Source organism: Triturus cristatus, chromosome 4_2 (genome assembly GCF_964204655.1).
Source record: "Triturus cristatus chromosome 4_2, aTriCri1.1, whole genome shotgun sequence".
In the NCBI taxonomy this organism is placed as follows: Eukaryota; Metazoa; Chordata; class Amphibia; order Caudata; family Salamandridae; genus Triturus; species Triturus cristatus.
In genome coordinates this window covers 961,454,083-961,473,356 of record NC_140586.1, presented here as the reverse complement: position 1 = coordinate 961,473,356, position 19,274 = coordinate 961,454,083, and the positions used below count along the sequence as shown (strand labels likewise).

The window sequence follows — 19,274 nt, the reverse complement described above, 5'->3', positions numbered from 1 at the left end:
ATAAGAGATTGGAATGATGTGAAGAGATAAAAAACAAATTTACAACGAAGGGGAGAAAATCACAAAGGAAAAATAAAGAAAGAGGGAATGCTGACGAATGTGGTTCAGAGTCGGAAACAGTTGATGTAAAAGAATTTCCTTTGAGAAGTGCATGGAGGAGCGCATGTGCATGTGCCGTGGTCGAGAGCTGATCTTTTGAAATTCTGGACACATTTCCACAAGCTTAGAAGCAGCCAGAAATGTGGTGCTCAGAGGGGGGAAGATTGTAACTGTTTTGAAGGTGCTTTGGATGGGTTTGAATATGGTCTTTGAAATTGTTGTCCCTAGAGATTTCTGGAATGACTTAAAGTTGGTTGTAAACTGGCCAGTTGAGGAGCCACAGAGTGAAGCGCCTCAAAATAACCAGAGATTGTTGTGCAAAAGTATAAAGAGTTGATCATTCAATTTAAAGACAAAGGATTAAGCAAGTCAATTGATTAAAAATAATGAGACCGACACAAGTTTGTGCAGATTTACACAATATAGCAAAGTCAAAGACCGGACAAAGAGGGCGCGTGTGGTTTTGTGTCTGCCTGTCTTTTAGCGTTGCATCCAGAAATGTCTTTTCTCAAGGTATCAGTTTTACTAACCATGGCAATATAAATACCTAAAATATTAATAGTGTGCAGAATAAGACACACTCTTTGCCATGCTTGCAGCAAACTTGTAAATGGGAACATGAATCAGATGGCACAGAATGGGATGTCACAGCCAATGGTCCCAGCCCAACTGGCCTCTGTGACGAGCATGTAGAATCAAAGACAGTCAAATTGGAACATTCCTTCAGTCTCGATGGCCCCACAGCCCAATACAGAATAAAATGCTAAATTCTCAACAAATTCAGGATTTCAACAAAATCCTTCAGTGATTAATACGGATTTTCCACATCTTGCATCTACACTAGCATTATGGGGCAAGATTCTAGAGTTTAGTGAATATTATAGTATTAGCTCTCAGCTGAGCCCGAGAGCCTGCCCCTTGAATGTTTTGATATTGCATACTATATTATTCACTGCACTCTAGAATATCGTCCCATAATGCTTTGCAGGGCCTTTGGTTGGGATTGTATTTTTTTGCCCATAACTGTGCTTGGGGTGGTCCTAGGGGGCTGGGACCACCACCAATCCTTCAGCATGATGTGATCTTTGTGTTCAAGGCATCTGCTTGGTTCTCTCCCTAGGTTTGTGAGGACATCAAAATCATCACCTCTCTCACTGCTTGCTATATTTTCATTTTTACTTTTGTGAGATGATTATATGCATTTTAGCATGTAATATTAGAGTTATTTATGAGGTTTCTGTTTTATAAATTGTGGTGATACGGAATGGAGTTGCAGAGCGGAATGCACAGAGTTTTTGATCAATTCTGCATAATTCCGTGTAATGGTACTCCGTCAACTACGCCCAGAACTTAGCAAACAGCTATAGGCTTGTGGCTTTAATCGATGTCGAGGTGAAATATCATGCTGGTCTACTTCTGGAAGATCTCATTACCTGGACAGATGAAAAATCTATTATACCCGTAAGTCAGACGGGCTTTTGAAAGGGCATGGGTACAACAACGAACATACTTGCCCTGTCCCTAATGATAGATGGAGCGAAAACAGCAAAACACCCCCTATTCATGTGTTTTATAGACTACTCGTAAGTGTTCGATAAAATCGACAGGAGCAAATTATGGCACAAGCTCAAGGATAAGTAAATACCATCACCTCTCCTAAACTAGTTAATTTTTCTCCACACAAATACGTGGGTACAAGTGTAGCTAGGAGATGGTAAGTTCCTGTCTCGAAACAGCCCTACAACCAAGAGACTCAAACAAGGGTGCGTCCTGGCACCGACACTTTTTAACGTGTATATGTCCGATCTATCATCAGAACTGGAAACCTGTAATTCGCATGCTCCAAAAATAGGAGGGCTGCTACTTTCCAACCTCCTGTATGCAGACGACCTCGTTCTGGTTAGTCGAACCCCCATTGGCCTTCAACATCTACTAGATACAACCAGTATATTCAGCAAACAATGGTTTAACCATCAACTATGACAAAATGAAGGTAATGAGGATTCATCCGAGAAAGAAAACCTCTAACTGCCGCTGGCCCCTGGCTAACTCAACAATAGAAGTAGTTGACCAATGCAAATACTTAGGAGTAATAATAGACAATAGAGGCACACTTAACTCACAAAAAGATGTCATCAAAAGAAGAGGCAACTCTATTGCGGCAGCAATGAAATCTATCAAACATAAAATCACCGGCCCAAATCTTACTCCACTTTTACAAGTCTGGCAAGGGAAGCCCATTCCGGCAATTACTTATGGGAGCGAGTGCCTGAGGGGAAGAGATGCGGCCATATTAGACAGCACTGTTTCAAGAGCAGCCAGAATGATTTTTAATCTACCCATGTACGTCTCACCGGTCCAAATAAGGTTAGAATTCGGCCTACAAAGCCAAGATTTGGCCCGCAAAGGAGCGTATGCCAAGAACTGGTACAAGAACATTGAATTCCTACCTATGGAACGAAATACATCGAAAGAGGGACTGTCCAGGTATGACCTATTTGATAGAATCAAAAGAGCGCCTGGGTCTGGAGGAACTTTGGAATGTCTCAGGGTCTTACAATTGTTTTAAACAAATCGTAAACAAAACAGTGAACAACCTATCCCTATTAGAAGACAAGGCGGTACTAACAGAAAGAAACCACGGATGGTTTGTTGTGCAAAGCTATGTCAAGTCTTCTCTGCAATCTTACCTAGGCGTAGGTTTCAACAGGAGGAAGAAAGAAAAATATCTTCATCTTCGAATGGGTATTTTACCAGCACTGCCGCACCTTCCCCCTTGGAAACGATCGCCGGGTCAGTCAAGATGCCGTTTATGTGAGGGAGCCAATGAAAGTGTATTACACCTTTTATGCATCTGCAGAGAACTACAAGCTGAACGTTGTCAGTTACTGAAGCCAGTCTTTGTAAGGATGGGGATAAGAACCTGCAGACAAGCTGTGATGGCAAGCCTCTGAGGTGGAGACGTTCAGCTAGCGTGCCGCTTTGTGCAATTTATGGAAGCGGTAGGGGAGAAACTTGGATCATTGAACACTTCACCATTGCAATAAAAAGATATTCCAGTGACACCTCACAGCAAACAACATATACCTAGGGTACCCCTCACCCGGATGACATAAGCTCCAGCAAACAGTCAACAGCAATTTACTGCTGCCGCTGCCCACAAAGCAACTGACAATTGCACACTTACCCCTCCACTGAGAACTGAGTACTCGTTTTATCAAATTTTAAGTCTTCTTGTATTGTATTGGACTACAATTTTTATAATTGTATCATTACTTTTAGCATAATGCACGGATATTTTATGGCATATTATTTTTAATTAGTTTCAAACTATTGACTTTGCTGCTATAACTTTTCTTTTTATGAGGAATTGTAAAGTTTTAGTTAACTAGACAATAAACTACTTACATTACATTACAAATAATGTGTTCTCTCCGTCTAAAAACTTATAAAATGTACTGTTTTGCGATATTTGCTGGAATTGTTTTATTTTACCCTTTTCCAAAAGGCAGACTACATGTCAGTCCTCTTACTGATTTTGTACTCAAGAACTTTTCCTTGATTTTTAACTAAGCAGATTCTATGTCAGTTTGCTGTTTGATATTATAGAAAAACGTTTTCTTATTTCTTAGCACACGTTTGTTTTTTTGGTCTGTCTATGTAGTAATTTCTGATTCTGGCTTTTGATATACTTTAGAGGTTAACTGTATATGATCCTCCTGAAAATATTATGATGATTATTTCTCTGACTGAGTAACCATGTTTATGCCTTCAGTAATTATTTTAAACCTTTAATAAAGCCTTATAGCTTGTTGTAGCTCCAAAGGCAAGGGCCTTTACCAAGAGGGCAATCCTTTAATGGACATAATTACCTGCTAAGGCTGACTTTAAGGTCATTACAACATTTGCCCCATGAGGGCAGAATGTGTTAATTAATAAAACAAAGATGTCCCAGAGACCGAGGGGGTTGAAACACCTCTGGTTCTTCAAAACCTTTGTTTCACAGTTGTTGCTGTGAATGTTGAACCGTTACCAGCCGCATGCAGGACCACGGGGGTTAATTGTTGAACATTCACAGCAATAGCTGTGAAAGGAGGCTGAAGTCAGCCCCTGGTTCTCCCTGAGCTCAGCTAAACTGCTTTTCATCATTCAGTGGAGCCAGGGAGATGCAGGAGCTGAGTTGAAATCCCCCCTCTTCCGTCTGAGATGCCAGTTACACTGCGAGCTACGGGAGGAAGAAGGGGGGAGGCTCCTGTGTGCCCTGCTGCTGGCTCTATCTTCTGCCTTCTCCTGCCCAACCCATATATTTTGGAGAGGCAGGGGAAAGAGAGAGGCAGAGGCTGTGTATTAGGACATTGTAATGTTGAGAGCAGCGGGCCTATATCAGGTTTTAGAGGCTGCTGCTGCTCCGTTGTCTTCAGTGGAGATTTCAACATTCCAATGTTCTAAGCTTTGTCTTGCAAGGATTTATTCCAAATTCTAGTCCTTGGGTCACCGCCCTATAGAGCTCACAAGACACTGACCCGCTGCATTACACCTTTAGATAATTTATAAATAAAAAGCGCCAACACATTGATGCTTTGCTGCTTCCATTGCTCAGCATTCGAACTCTGCACCAGCTTGAGCTTGAACTGCTGTTGCTCCGAGAACATGGTTTGTATGAATCTAAGAGTCTGGTTGACTGATTTATGAACGGTGCACAGAAGTATGTACAAGGACTTTAACATGCCTTTTGTGAACCAGATTGTTTTGATTTGCAAGTTTCATGGGCTGAAAATGGGAAGATGTGCATTATGAAGACGTGGACTGGGTTGTTGGGGTCTGTTCTCTGAGACTGTGGGTGCACTGCATATTCACAGAGACCTTTTCCAGCGAGGGATCGTGGTTCTTGAACCAAAAAAAGTATTTATTCATAACCAGAGTTGCTTGACAATGGCCTCCAGAGAACAAGAGATTCTTTTGTTTTGGAAGTTCAGGACGGTTATTTGGAAGATGGGATGAAGTGTGATTGTCGTCTGATGCTCAACTATTTCTTTACTTCCTTTCAAGGTATTCTGGGATGACCAGGCAGTGCAACGTGGCTGCCACCCTTGGTGGAACAAAAAATAATATAACTGTCAGGTAAGGATTCTTATAACTCCAAGTTTCCTTTTCCCCGGTTTCTTCTTTCTCTATTCCCTTTCTTGATCTCTGTTTTTTTTGTCTCTTCAGCTTTAACATTTGACTCCCTCTCTGCACTATTCTTGTTGTTATCAAACTTCTGATAATCACCTGATGGAGCCACATTCCTCCTGGAACATGTTGGGGTGTAGTGATAGTCCAGTTCCTTTTTAGATCCAAATGGAGGAAGGACCTTCGCACTCCTGGCTATTCTGTATGCTCAAAGGTATAGGTGTGATTGGTGGTGATTGGTTATCCCCCTGAGTTTGGGGAACAAAGTTAATGAGAATGATTTGCGCAGTTCCCTGCAGGGGAGAGCGTCCCCAATCGCACTCCTTGGATTTGTTCAATAAACTTTAAACCATTGGTAAATGTTTTCAAAGCGCCAATTTTTATTTATCTTCTTTTGTTCTTGTCAATTACTTTCATCATTGACCTTGATAATGTGATATTCACTATATTTTTTGTTTCTGTGCCCAATGCATTTCGGGCCTCGCCCTTCATCAGGGGCTTAATCTGAAAGTAATTTACCCAGTCTTTGATCGAGTTATAAACCATTCTTTTAACTGAATACCAACCACACATTTATATTGAATGTAGACTGTGGTGAATATCTGCCTTTATGTTTTCAGATTAAGCCCCTGATTGATGAAGAGGCGAGACCCGAAATGCATTGGGCACAAAAACAAAAAATATAGTGAATATCACATTATCAAGGTCAATGATGAAAGTAATTGACAAGAACAAAAGAAGATAAATAAAAATTGGCGCTTTGAAAACATTTACCAATGGTTTAAAGTTTATTGAACAAATCCAAGGAGTGCGATTGGGGACGCTCTCCCCTGCATTGAGCTGCGCAAATCATTCTCAGTTCCTTTTTAGGTCAGTTTTGCCCAGCAGTTCCTTAACTATTAGCACATTTGTCTCCTCCTCTACACCACATAATACTATCCTCCCTCGGTCTGTTCTTTCGGCATCTTTTCTCTCTGGATCTGACTTCCATCTTTTTGCGTTCTCCTATCCTTTTCTATCTTGTCTACTAAAAGCAAAAGACACAGTACATATGCGTGGACACAGGGCTTGCTTTAGGGTGGTGCGACCGGTGGAGCTGCACCTGGTGATGACCTTGGGGGCACTGTGGTTAGAAGTAAGTTATGGGTTTACAAGCATCTGCTGCAGAGTTTCCTGTGCTGGACCCTGTGGTGAGAATGGAAGATAGCCTTTTTTTCTCTTTCCTCTGTTTTGTGTTATTCTTTTCTTGACCCTTTTTGGTTTCCTTTAAGGTTGTGCTGTTTTTTTCTCTTTTTCAGGCGTTGCAGTGCCCAGGTCCTGTCGGAGGAGCGTGATGAGTTCTGGACCACCAAGTAAGTCCAATATTATCCGCACAATTTGAAATAGTGAATTCCACTGAGCTAACTGGACACAGCCTCAGTCTACGGTGGCATTTAAAGTAAGCCTGGGCAAAGCACTACGCTATGCTCGCGTAGTTTGCAAAGTTTGCGCTGCTTTGCGCTACACGAATTGCACGTAGCACAGTGCAAACACGCGTAGCATAGTGCAGCGGTCATTTTCTGCTTGCTCGCGGTCCTCAACGTCAAGTTGGTGACCACGAGCAAGCAAAATGACATCCCGGCGAGACTTTTTCCTCGTTCGCGATCAGCAACATCAAGTTATCATAAACATCCCGGCGAGATTCTCAACGCGGGGAGGTCAGGTTCCTCATTGCGAGTGGTCGCGTATGCTCGCGACCGCTCGCGATGAGAAACTACCAGTTTGCATTGAGAAAGCTGCCGCTCGAGTAAAAATCTACTCGAGCGGCAGAAAACTACAGCTCGCACTGTGCAAGATGCCGTTTTCAATAATTGCACAGTGCCGGATGCTTGTCCGCACTGTGCAATCAATGAAAACGGCATCTTGCGCAGTGTGAACAGGGTACTACGCAGTTCGCGAAATGCTACGCGTAGTTCGCGTAGTGCGAAGTGCACTTTGCGTAGCTACGCATAGCGCTACTTCGCAAACTACGCCCAGGGTTAATTTAAAGCACTGAGTGCAACAAGGCCAATTCCATTGTTCAATAAAATGTACCTTCATAAATAACTGGGAAAATGAATAGATGAACAGTTTATGTGGGTAGAGAAGTAAATAACATCTGATAATTCATTAAAAGTATTACGAATATCTCATTGTGATGCCAGCCTTTGCCACAGAATTTGTAAATTGATAGTGTTGGCTGCTTCTGAGAATCTGTGCCACAATATATGTGCAACTTGTGTTTCTTTCTTAAATATTAATTACGTTTGCTCTCACGTCCTTGAGTTCCAGTGATCCGAAGCTCCCGATCTACACAGTGTCCCAGAGTTGTTTCACCACTATCAGAAATGCTACTCAACTGATTTCCTAGCTTGTTTTTGTCAATACTTTCTTGTGCAAATTATCCGGTCATAAATCATTTTTCTTTGTGTTCATTTACAATCTCTGACTCCATTTCTACAGGTGACTGAAGCATGAACAGAAAAAAGAAGGTTTAAATTTAGTGAAACACAACGAAATGGATTATTTCAAGGAAAGTTAAAACATTCTCGAGCTCCAGAAAAGAAACACATTCTATGTGGCAGGAATGGTGAGGATGTTGGAGCGGAAGAAACTGGTGAATGTGAAAGTTGTCAAATCCGTAAATGAAAATGACCATAAATGTTTACCAAGTGTCAGTAACTGAGATTAAGGAGAATATTGGCCACAATTGATCCCCACGCCGTGCACTTGAGAAAACTCAGTGCTGTAAATTCTGTTTGATGGTTTATGAGAAATGCTTTGGAGACCCAAACCCTCCCCAACAGATCAGCATCCGTAGATGTGTTGTGATGTGACAGAACCGTCAAAAAGACTAATATCCCCGGTTCACAAGCTCAAGCTTTTGTCTCCGTCTCCTGTGTTTCAGAGGAAAGAAAAGATTGTTTAAAAGAAACAAATTGTAAATACTCTTTCTCAGATGTCGTTTCGGCAAAGATGCTGGATTATCATTTCCAATATAGGAAGATTTTCCCCCACCAACTCTGTCTCTTGGGTTGATCCGAGTAGTTTCGAAGTGTCCTGCAACTTCAAAGTGGATCATGTACCTGTCTTAACCACTGAACAAAAAAGTATAGACTGGCACAGAAAGTATTAAAGGAGTCATTGTTATGCTATTGATAATTCATAAACCACCCTGGCTTGCCCTAATCATCTGTCATTACTTGTATGAACAATCATACCGAACAGGCAAACACTAAAGCCCAAAGACCTTATCAGTGCTTTTAAAACTCCTAAATCAAATGTGATAAACTAGAATCACTAAATGAGACTAATTAAACTTGAGAGAATTCACCCGGGAATAACTTGGAGAAAATGAATCCATGGGAGGCCTCTTAGTAAATACAAGGGCTCCTCAGTGAAAGTTTATAAGACAAGTGAGATAGGTGCCTTTAAAGGTAAGAAAATGATCTCCAGGTAAAAACTATCATTAGTTAAATACATATGTTAAGAAGAGCATCTGCAGTGTAGTTTAGAAGTTAATACTCAGTTGTAACATAAACAAGTACACAATCAGAAATCTAATTCAGTCTTAAGATGACATGTATCCAGGAACAAACCCAACTTGGAGAAACAAACAACTCGAATAAGTGCAATGAATGGGAGAACATCTTTAGTTATCAATCCCACCTCACTAAATATAATAGAACTGATACTGGACAAAAACCTTTTCAGTGCCCTGAATGCCAGAAAGGCTTCAGTCGCAAATCCAACCTTACGGTACATGAAAGAACCCACACTGGACAAAAACATTATCAGTGCTCTGAATGCTGGAAACGCTTCAGTCAGAAATCCACCCTTACTGTGCATGAAAGAACCCACACTGGACAAAAACCTCATCAGTGTTCTGAATGCTGGAAAAGCTTCAGTCAGAAATGCCACCTTACGGTACATGAAAGAACCCACACTGGACAAAAACATTATCAGTGCTCTGAATGCCAGAAAAGCTTCAGACAGAAAATAGCTCTCACTCGCCATGAGAGCACTCACACTGGGAAAAAACCTTATCAGTGCTCAGAATGCTGTAAAAGATTCAGTCAAAAATCCGACCTTACTGTACATGAAAGGACGCACACTGGGCATAAACCGTATCAGTGCTCTGAATTCTGGAAAAGCTTCAGTCACAAATCAAGTGTCGCTATACACACAAGAACCCACACTGGACAAAAACCTTATCAGTGCTCTGAATTCTATAAAAGCTTCAGTCAGAAAATCAAACTTTCTGTACATGAAAGAACCCACACTGGGTATAAACTGTATCAGTGCTCTGAATGGCAAAAATGTTTCTATCACAATTCCGGTTTAACTGTACATGAGAAAATCCATACTGGGCTCAGACCGTATCAGTGTTCAGAATGCCAGAAAAGCTTCAGTCGGAAAATAGCTCTCACTCACCATGAGAGCACTCACACGGGGCAAAAACCTTATCAATGCAAAGAATGCCGGGAAACGTTCAGATTGAAAAAAAGTCTCACTAGACATGAAAGAACTCACACTGGGCAAAAACCTTATCAGTGCTCTGAATGCTGGAAAAGCTTCAGTCAGAAATCTGGTCTCGCTCGTCATGAGGGAACTCACACTGGACTAAAACCATATGAGTGCTCAGAGTGCCAACAAAGCTTCAGTTGTAAGGCCAGTCTCATTCAACACGAGCGCATACACACTGGGCAAAAACCTTATCAGTGCTCTGAATGCTGGAAAAGCTTCAGTCATAAATATGGTCTCACTCAACATGAAAGAACTCACACTGGACTAAAACCGTATCAGTGCTCTGAATGCCAGAAAAGCTTCAGTCGGAAAATAGCTCTCACTCACCATGAGAGCACTCACACGGGGCAAAAACCTTATCAATGCAAAGAATGCCGGGAAACGTTCAGATTGAAAAAAAGTCTCACTAGACATGAAAGAACTCACACTGGGCAAAAACCTTATCAGTGCTCTGAATGCTGGAAACGCTTCAGTCATAAATCCAGCCTTACTGTACATGAAAGAACTCACACTGGGCATAAACCGTATCAGTGCTCTGAATGCCCGAAAACATTCTATGAGAGATCCAGTTTAATTAAACACGAGAGAACTCACACTGGACAAAAACCTTATCAGTGCTCTGAATGCTGGAAAAGCTTCAGTCAGAAAGCCCACCTTACTGCACATGAAAGAACCCACACTGGCCATAAACCGTATCAGTGCTCTGAATGCCCGAAAACATTCTATGACAGATCCAGTTTAATTAAACACGAGAGAACTCACACTGGACAAAAACCTTATCAGTGCTCTGAATGCTGGAAACGCTTCAGTCATAAATCCAGCCTTACTGTACATGAAAGAACTCACACTGGGCATAAACCGTATCAGTGCTCTGAATGCCCGAAAACATTCTATGAGAGATCCAGTTTAATTAAACATGAGATAACTCACACTGGCCATAAACCGTATCAGTGCTCTGAATGCCCAAAAAGTTTCTATTACAAATCCGGTTTAACTGTACATGAGAGAATCCATACTCGGCTCAAACCGTATAAGTGTTCTGAAAGCCAGAAAAGCTTCAGTCATAAAATAACACTCACTAGACATGAGAGAACTCTCACTGGGCACAAACCTTATTAGCTCTCTGAATGCTGGAAAAGTTTCAGCCGGAAATCTGGTCTAGCTCAACCTGCAAGAACTTACCTGGAAAAAACCTTGTCCTTGTTCTAAATGCCAGGGAAGCGACAGCTGGCGATTCAGTTTGATTCAACAAGAGAGAACCCACAACGTAAAAGAAAATGATCCGTGCTTTCAATGTGACAAAAACTTCAGTTGTAAATGCAACCTCTCTACATGAGAGAGACAATGTGGGAGAATAAAAGGTGCTCACTGTAAATCCTGAGGAGGAGCTTTCAGCACCGCAAAACCTTCAGATGAAGCAGTCACAAAGACATCAATCCATTGATTGTCCTGCAAACTCTACTGAGAAAAGCGCACAGCGAGGGATGGAAATGCTTGAATTAACTTCATTCCTTAGTAACTATTTGTGGCCTCATTCCATTCAGTGTGTTTTTTCTCCTGAATGTTTATAATCCATGGCTCCAACCCACAAGGTCCATTCGATCCTGAACTTTGAGGCCACGCCGCTAGGATCTAGAATCCAAGTAACTTCAAACTGTTCCAGCCTTAATGAGCCTCACCAGGGAGCTGCAGCAGGAGTCCCTTTGTCGTAGGTCTCTATGGGACCAATATCTGTTCATGTCTGTGCCACGTAGGGCTGATCATCGAGAAAAACTAAAGGTGATGGAATGACTGGTAGTTGATCTTAGTAACATACCACCCCATCTTTCTCTAGTCTTTGTACTACTACAGACGAGGCCAACCATATGGAAACTATTCTTGGCACCACCCTAGATTTTCCTAATGACTTCTGTTCCAATGGGACACAGCCTCGTATTACAAAGATCCACTTTAGCGGCCTCTTTTCATGTCCTTTTTGCTACAAATGGAACCTGCTTCCCATCTGCTGAGGACAGTTTCACCAGCTTTACAATTTCGTCAGATACACCAAAGAGAGTCTCACAGATAATCAGGCCTATTCATAAACTACAATAGGACAACTAAAATACAAGAAAATGCGATTCACAAACTACGTGCATTCATTCTGCCTCTCCTGTCTTTTTCTTTGTGGAGTTGTCTGCCCCGACTGCAGAGATTCTGCACTTGTTAGTATACTTTTTAGTAGTAAATGTGGCAGTGACAGAGGGGAGTGCCTGCAAAATATGAAATACTTAAGAATAAAGGGGAGGGGCTAAGGCAGGAGTGAAGAGGAGTATAGGGAGCGGTTTGGGAAGGACAGGCACTCACCCACTAAGGAGTATGCCCATTTCTATTTACGAACCCCACTTATAAAATCTTTCCAGCCATAATGTACCTAAAACAGTCGTAAATGTACTCCTGCTCAGAGCCGGAGTAAATCCTACATCACACATGGCCATCCACTGGAACTGCAACTAGTTACAAATAAAAAATACAAATTCAATTGCAAAAAAATCTCAAAAGAAAACCTTTTATTATTTTAATAAACATATGGTTTTTCATTTAAACACTGATATAACATTCATTTTTAATAAGGTATAATTACATTTGTTACAATTAATAATTATGAATACATAATAAAAATATTACTTAACTTTTAATTTAGGATTTAGAATACCATTTTTTATATATTCAACTTGGGTGAAGCTCACCCTGTGTAAAAAATGTAGGGTACATTTTATAAGTTTATCAAACTTGAAAAAAATAAAATATTTTTATGTTAAATATAAAGGTAAATTTATTTTATAACAAATAAAAGTGATACAACACTATTAACTTATTATTATTATTATTATTATATTTAAGTTTATAAAGCGCTCAGCTACCCGTAGGTTTCCCGGCGCTAGAAACCAAATGAGAGGGGAAGAGTCAGAAAGGAAGGCTGTTACATATTGAATAACCAGTTTTTTACCTGTCTACGAAACTTAAGGTAGCAGGGTTCAGTTCGCAACCGGAGAGGAAGGGAGTTCCAGAGTGAAGGGGCCAACCAAGCGAAGGAGCGGCCACCCATTCTGGATCTTTTGATTCAAGGGACCGAGAACAGATGCTGATTAGATGATCGCAGAGTACGGGGGGAACAGTAGTGCTGTACCAAGGAGTTAAGATAGGGTGGGGCCAGACCAGCATTTATTCTGTACATGAAGCAAAGGGCCTTAACTTTTGTCCGGCTTTCAATGCGGAGCCAATGCAGAGTGCGTAGAGAGTTGGAGCTAGGGGATGTATTGGGGAGTTTACAGAGCAGTCGCGCTGCCATATTCTGGACTGTCTGTAGTTTACGAGTCACCTCTTTACAAGCTCCCTGGAGAAGAATGTTCCCGTAGTCCAGTCTAGAGGTGATTAAGGCCTGGACCACGGTTTTCTGAGTATCCTGGGGGAGCATCCAGATGATCTTACGCAACCACTTAATGATAGTGATGCAAGTGGAAGAAGTCTTAACCACATGATTTTTCATAGATAACTGGTCGTCGAAAATGACGCCGAGGTTGCGTGCTGTTTTAGATGGAATAGGTAAAGTGCCCATTTGAGAGGGCCAATGTTAGGGTCCCCATAAGGTGGTGTTATGGCCAAACAGAAGTAGCTCTGTTTTCCCCCCGTTCAGTTTCAGTTTGTTATCATGCATCCAAGCAGCGATGTTACTGAGTCCTGAGCAGAGGGAAGAGGGGGAGGAATGTGAACCCGTAGAAAGAGAATAAATGACCTGGGTATCATCGGTGTACGAGTAAATAGTGAGCCCGGCTTGCTCCGCAATAGTAGCCAAAGGTCTGACATACAAATTAAAGAGCAAGGGGCTCAAGATGGAACCTTGCGGAACACCGTACGTCGATGTATAAATTTGGGAGGCAGATGAGGAAGAGAAGACTTGGAAAGTACGGTTAGATAAAAAACTAACGAACCAGTTGAGGGCTGAGCCGGTGATGCCAGATGATCTAAGGGCATTAATAAGAATGGGGTGGGAAACCGTGTCAAATGCGGCACTCAGATCAAGCAAAATGAGTGCCACGGTTTCCCCCCCATCCACTCGGCATCGTATGTTTTCAGAGACCCCCAATAAAGTGGATTCCGTCAAGAAACCTGACCTAAAACCGGATTGGGATGGGTGTAGAATTCGAAATTTGAGAAGTAAGCAGCTAGGTTAAGCACATATGCACTGCCTGAACATGTCACTTTTGAGTAATACGTGTGTTGCCCACCTCAAATGGCCAGCCGCTTAAAAGACCATAGACAATAATGATAAACAAGAGATATGAGAGGCAACGCAAGAGTGAATTAGCTAATACAGTGTGGTACTAAACAGATTTTATAATACACACAGAACTAGTAAACTTTTCAGGTTTTTTCTTTATTACAATGATGTTGTCACATCCACAGCCACCGCGTTTCGCCCAAACATGGGCTTCTTCAAGGCAAAGATTCAAACTGTCGAACTGAGTGGCGCAGAGATATTCAGTTACAGCAATGCAGAGAGTTCCCGATATATAAAGTCTTTAAAAACTAGCATGTCGTCTATGTAGTAGAGTATACTGTAATCTCCACCACTAAAGACCTTCTGTTTTTCAGAGTATTTTTGCCGGAGTTGTCGAAATGTTATGAAAAGGCCGGTGGACAAGCGTAAACGATGACAAGTGATTCAAAGACACTGGTTTTTCAGAACAGTCCAATCTGTATTATTCCAACAGTTAGAAAACCGGATAAGTACTGACGTAAACTTACTCAGTAGAGGACGTAACTCCAATTCCGTTTACAGGAGTCGTCAGCGCAGTAGCAAACACCGTCGTGTAGGAGCGGCGACTAGAATTCCCCTTGACTCAACATGGGAGGAGAGTTGAGAGTTGATGTGCTTTTCCATGATTTTAGAGAAAACTGGGAGAAGTGAAATAGGACGGAAGTTGGATGGAATGCTAGAGTCGGCATTGGCCTTTTTTAACAAAGGCACTATCATCGCATGTTTCCATGCAGGGGGTACTATAGCTTCTCTAAGGGAGGAGTTAAGAAGATCCATAATAAGTTCAAGGGACGAATTGTCCAACATTTGTAATATTTGAGGGGGAAAAGGATCCAATGGAGAGCCGGATTTAATTTTACTGATAATATCAGAGAGAGTATTGATATTAAGAGGGTCCCAAGTATCGATCAACTGTGAAGCAGGAGGACAGGTATCTCGTAGGACCCCTGAATCACAGGGGGTCGTAAGGTTAGGTATTGTGGGGGGGTCAGCTGAGCAGGGAAATAGGACCTATCCTTTGGAGTCACTCGATCAGAAGATGTAGTTAAGGCTGGTAAGTGAGACGGAAAAGGAGGAGGAACAGATTTTTCAAAATCAGAATATATGGTATCAATTTTGGCGATAAAAAATTCAGCCAAAGAGTTGCACTGAGCGGTATCGAGACAAGGTGGTTTAGGCTGACACAAGGCACCCGAGAGTTTTTGTACTACCTTAAAAAGTGCTTTAGGACGATTTTGTGCCTCAAGGATAGTTAGATTGACATGTTCAGCTTTTGCAGTTTTGCATAAGGAATGGTATTTAGTTAAGGCAGCTTTGTAAATTTGCTTGGAACACAGATCATATTTTATACGCCATTTGCGCTCGAGGTTTTTGCAGATGGTTTTTTCTTTTTTTAGAGCAGCTGTAAACCAGGGCGCAGGCGGGTGGTGAGAGTTGTGTTTTTGCAAACGCTGCGGTATGCAAGCGTCGGCAGCATGTGCCAACCAGGTTTTAACAGCATCAGCTGCGTCAATACTAGTAACTTCCGAAAAAGGTCTAGAATTCTCAAGACATGAATTAAGTTTCTTAAAGTCCAAATTATTCCAATTTCTAGATAGTCTAGATTCTGTAGAATTAGAGAAAATATTCGGTGGACAGCTAATGGTAACAGAGAAGGTCACCATATAGTGGTCAGACCATACAAACTTGAAATTTAATTATTTGAAACATGTTTTTTCAAAGGTTTGTATGAAAAATCCCATCTAAACTAAAATCCTTGTTTTTTCTATTATGTACTCATAATTACTAAATTTCCTTTCGCAACTCTGTTCAGAGGCGGAACTGCCTTACAAAAAGTTATGGATAGAATTAATTGAAATTATTTATTTAATAGTTAAAACATTTTATTTATTAAAAGGTTAACAAATTTTATCATGAAATAATTAATTTTAAAATATAGGTAATTTTGTAACAATCGTTTGGATTTAAATGCAGTTTTAGAAGGCATTACCAGTGCTCGGCTATGCGTGGTGCTGCATTTATGTAGCACCGCCCATAGTTCATTTTTGCTTCAGTAAGTTACATTTGTACATTTTGCTCCACATCTATTTAAGGGTGTGCAGACGTGCAAGTCCACACTTGAGTAACTTTAATGTAATGGTGGATAGCTAAAAGTAGCAAAGTTACTCTAAGAGCTTTCTTGCACGTATAGATTACTCACAGGTGTAAGATACCTTTGTGAATAGCCCTCGAGGCATCCATCTCGACCTGAGTATTCCATTTTTGTGGTAACGCTCAAGTGGATGCGGGCACTTGGGCTTTTATTAGAGTGAATGGGATGATCGCAGCTGTGTGTAACTGCCTAAAGTTTCCTAGATTTTGATGGCCGTAGATTCAGGTTCAAATTGATGACCAAACTCTACTCTGCGGAAATTTTGTACTTCAAGCCACTTCTGTGCAGCTCATCACCTTCTACGACTGATTCAGCTAAAAACCTCGCATCAAATTCAATTGCTGATCATCTCCAGAGACTAAACTTACCTTTGTCTCCTCGAGCATAGCTAGCGAAGTCAGATACAGTTTTGTATGTGACTTCCTGATTGATTCAGTGGAACAGCTTTTATTTTATTCATTTACCTTTTTGTTTGGTTTTGACAGGTGTTTTTGCTAATTAATAATCCTTTAATCACAGCCCTCCTTTAGATTTTGCTTCTGAATAATTATTACATATTCTTTTTTATCTAAACTTGGTTTAAATCTTAAAGTTCCTTGTCTATTTTTAATAAACTGTATTGAAATTTGTGACTTCCACTATTTTGCTTTACCTTCGAGCGTGCCTTAGGCCATACTGCTCAAGCCACGTTACCAAAAGCGACCTAAGAACACTTTAGTTGAAGACACATTTACCTTTGCTGACCAAAGTTTGGGAAAATCAAAGCAGGCTGACTCCAGAAAGCACACTGCCTAGCTGGAAAGGTTACTCTCTTAGGTGGCATCTGCACCAACTGTAGATGCAAAAAGCAAAGATTATGAGGGAAGCTGTTGGTATCTGTGCCCCCCGAATTTGAGACTGCCACACTCTCAAACAGTTGAAAGAGCTAAAGATGCACCCTTCAGACATTCATGTCTCAGCAACTAAGACTGCCCGCTCCTGTCATACAACACTCACACTGTTACCTGAATCACACTCCCTGTGCAATGTATAAACTTTTACATAAACAAGTTGTGTTGTGCTTTGTGAGCAGGCTTTCACCCCCCTTTGTATGTAAATGAGTATCTATGATCAGACACCCCAGGCTCCCATTTCTTCTAGTGCGGATGATAATGTGAGAACTGTAACCAGATCACAAACAAGGGCTGTATTGAGAAATAATAGGCTTCCAAGTCACACAGTAGTTTGTAGTTCTTTATTAGTCTTTTATATGTACATCCCTCCATCCCTTTCCAAGGTAGAGTATAGTTTGCGAAGCGCGACTCTCTTGTGACCCGCTCCCCAGATTAAGTCCAAAAGAAAAGAAACAGAGTTCAATTTCCTGAAGAAGCGCCGGGGCGAGTAAAGTGGGGGGGTGGGTCAAGAAGCAGTATAAATGTATTAACAGCATTTTTGCAACTCCACTCTACCCATGGGTCGATAGTGGCAGCGAGCCCCAAAACGACAGGGAGCTGCAAACATTGGACATCACCTAAGTTGCCCTGTATAAGTTCTTCACCGGTGTGGTAAGTTCACCGCTAAATACCTGAAGATGTCATGGTGCCACCCCGTGCTAATTGGGGCTGCACTTCCTGTTCTAAGTTGTGAGTTTGCGCATGGGATATAAGCTGGATTTGGTCCAATTTAGCCTCAGTCCAGAAGCCCTACCAAAATCATCTAGAACCTCCATCACCTGCGGTAGATACGGCTGCACGTTCCTGAGGTACACAAATGCATCATCAGCATACAGTGATATGGCCTTGTAGTGGAGACGGAGTTCCAGGTACACACATTGCTATGTTAGCATAAGTGTCTTAGATTTAAAACGCCATCTTGCCACTTTTGCTGCTTTTGCACACGACACTGCAGGTAGCTGTTATTATAAGAAAATCTGCTTGCTTGCTTTTTCTTCACAAGAGAAAGGTCTGTTGTTCACATCCCTAGACGTGCACCGTGACCTTGGACTGAACACTGTGTGCAGAAGCCGTCAGGGTCAAATAACAATGTATGCTTTTGAATTCATGTTGATCGACCCACACTCTATACATAACACGCACACAGCTGCAAATATCTGAAACTCAAGTGCCTTTAATATTGCATTTTGCATGCATGATTCAGACATTTTGGAGAAAACTTTTTCCAGACACAGAGCAGAGCTGATCCTGTGATGTGATTCACCTATGCTGATCTTTACGGTATGGGGTTCCCCATTCAAACCTAGAGACCTTCTATTAGTTTAATAATACTAGCTTTGTTATGAAGGGAGGGTGACTATAATCCACTATCATATATAACATGATTTCTCCCTTCATTTTATTTGGTATTGTAACAATGCTGATGGTTTTATTTTTAATCATTTGTCTGCTTATGTTAGCCAAAGTACTGCATCTTAGGGCACGTAGTTAAAAATAAACATTTTAAACTATAATGTGTCTCTGATTACTCTTGTTGTGGACTGATATGAGAATAATAACGAAAAGGTGTTTCTGATTCCCACCATTCCTGAGAGTACTCTAAGTCGCTTGTTCTGGGTTGTCTAATCATTGGTAGCTTCGAGATGATACGGAGAACGAATGAGACACTGATGCTAGTCGGATAGGGGTTCTGGGTGTTGCCTCAAAGATTCCTCGGGAGCGGATCGATGCCAAAGGGGGTCCACCTCTCGACAGCCCCAACCCTGAATGCTGTTAAAGCACAGGAGAGCGGGATGGTCAAGCGGGGGAAGGAAAGGATGGGAACAGCAGGGAGGGAGATCTGAAAAGAAAAGACACTAATACATTAGCCTCATTTGAACACTGTGGAGGTAACTCAAGCCTGTAGGTATATGGTATCTAACACACCTGTAAATCAATAAAACTCTTGTTCTCCAGGTGTAATCATCCTGGACTTCACACAATCAATAATATGTTCTGGATGCCACTATGGCTTCTACGGAGAAAAAGGAGGCCTTGTAAGTACTTGCTCCCTTCACACATCCCCCATGCAACA

The 19,274-nt window shown here is 41.5% G+C and overlaps 1 protein-coding gene across 1 annotated transcript in view; it reads left to right on the top strand.

Annotated features, from left to right (window-relative positions):
- LOC146839133 (uncharacterized) overlaps positions 1 to 18,714 on the top strand; it is a 37,630-nt gene extending 18,916 nt beyond the window's left edge. The window contains exons 2-5 of the mRNA XM_085603152.1: positions 5,149 to 5,220; positions 6,570 to 6,623; positions 7,753 to 10,907; positions 10,991 to 18,714. Of these exons, the coding sequence (XP_085459278.1) occupies positions 8,866 to 10,907; positions 10,991 to 11,060 (2,112 nt within the window). The 5' untranslated portion in view covers positions 5,149 to 5,220; positions 6,570 to 6,623; positions 7,753 to 8,865 and the 3' untranslated portion in view covers positions 11,061 to 18,714. The remainder of the gene's footprint in view (positions 1 to 5,148; positions 5,221 to 6,569; positions 6,624 to 7,752; positions 10,908 to 10,990) is intronic.
- The last annotated feature ends 560 nt before the right edge of the window (positions 18,715 to 19,274 follow it).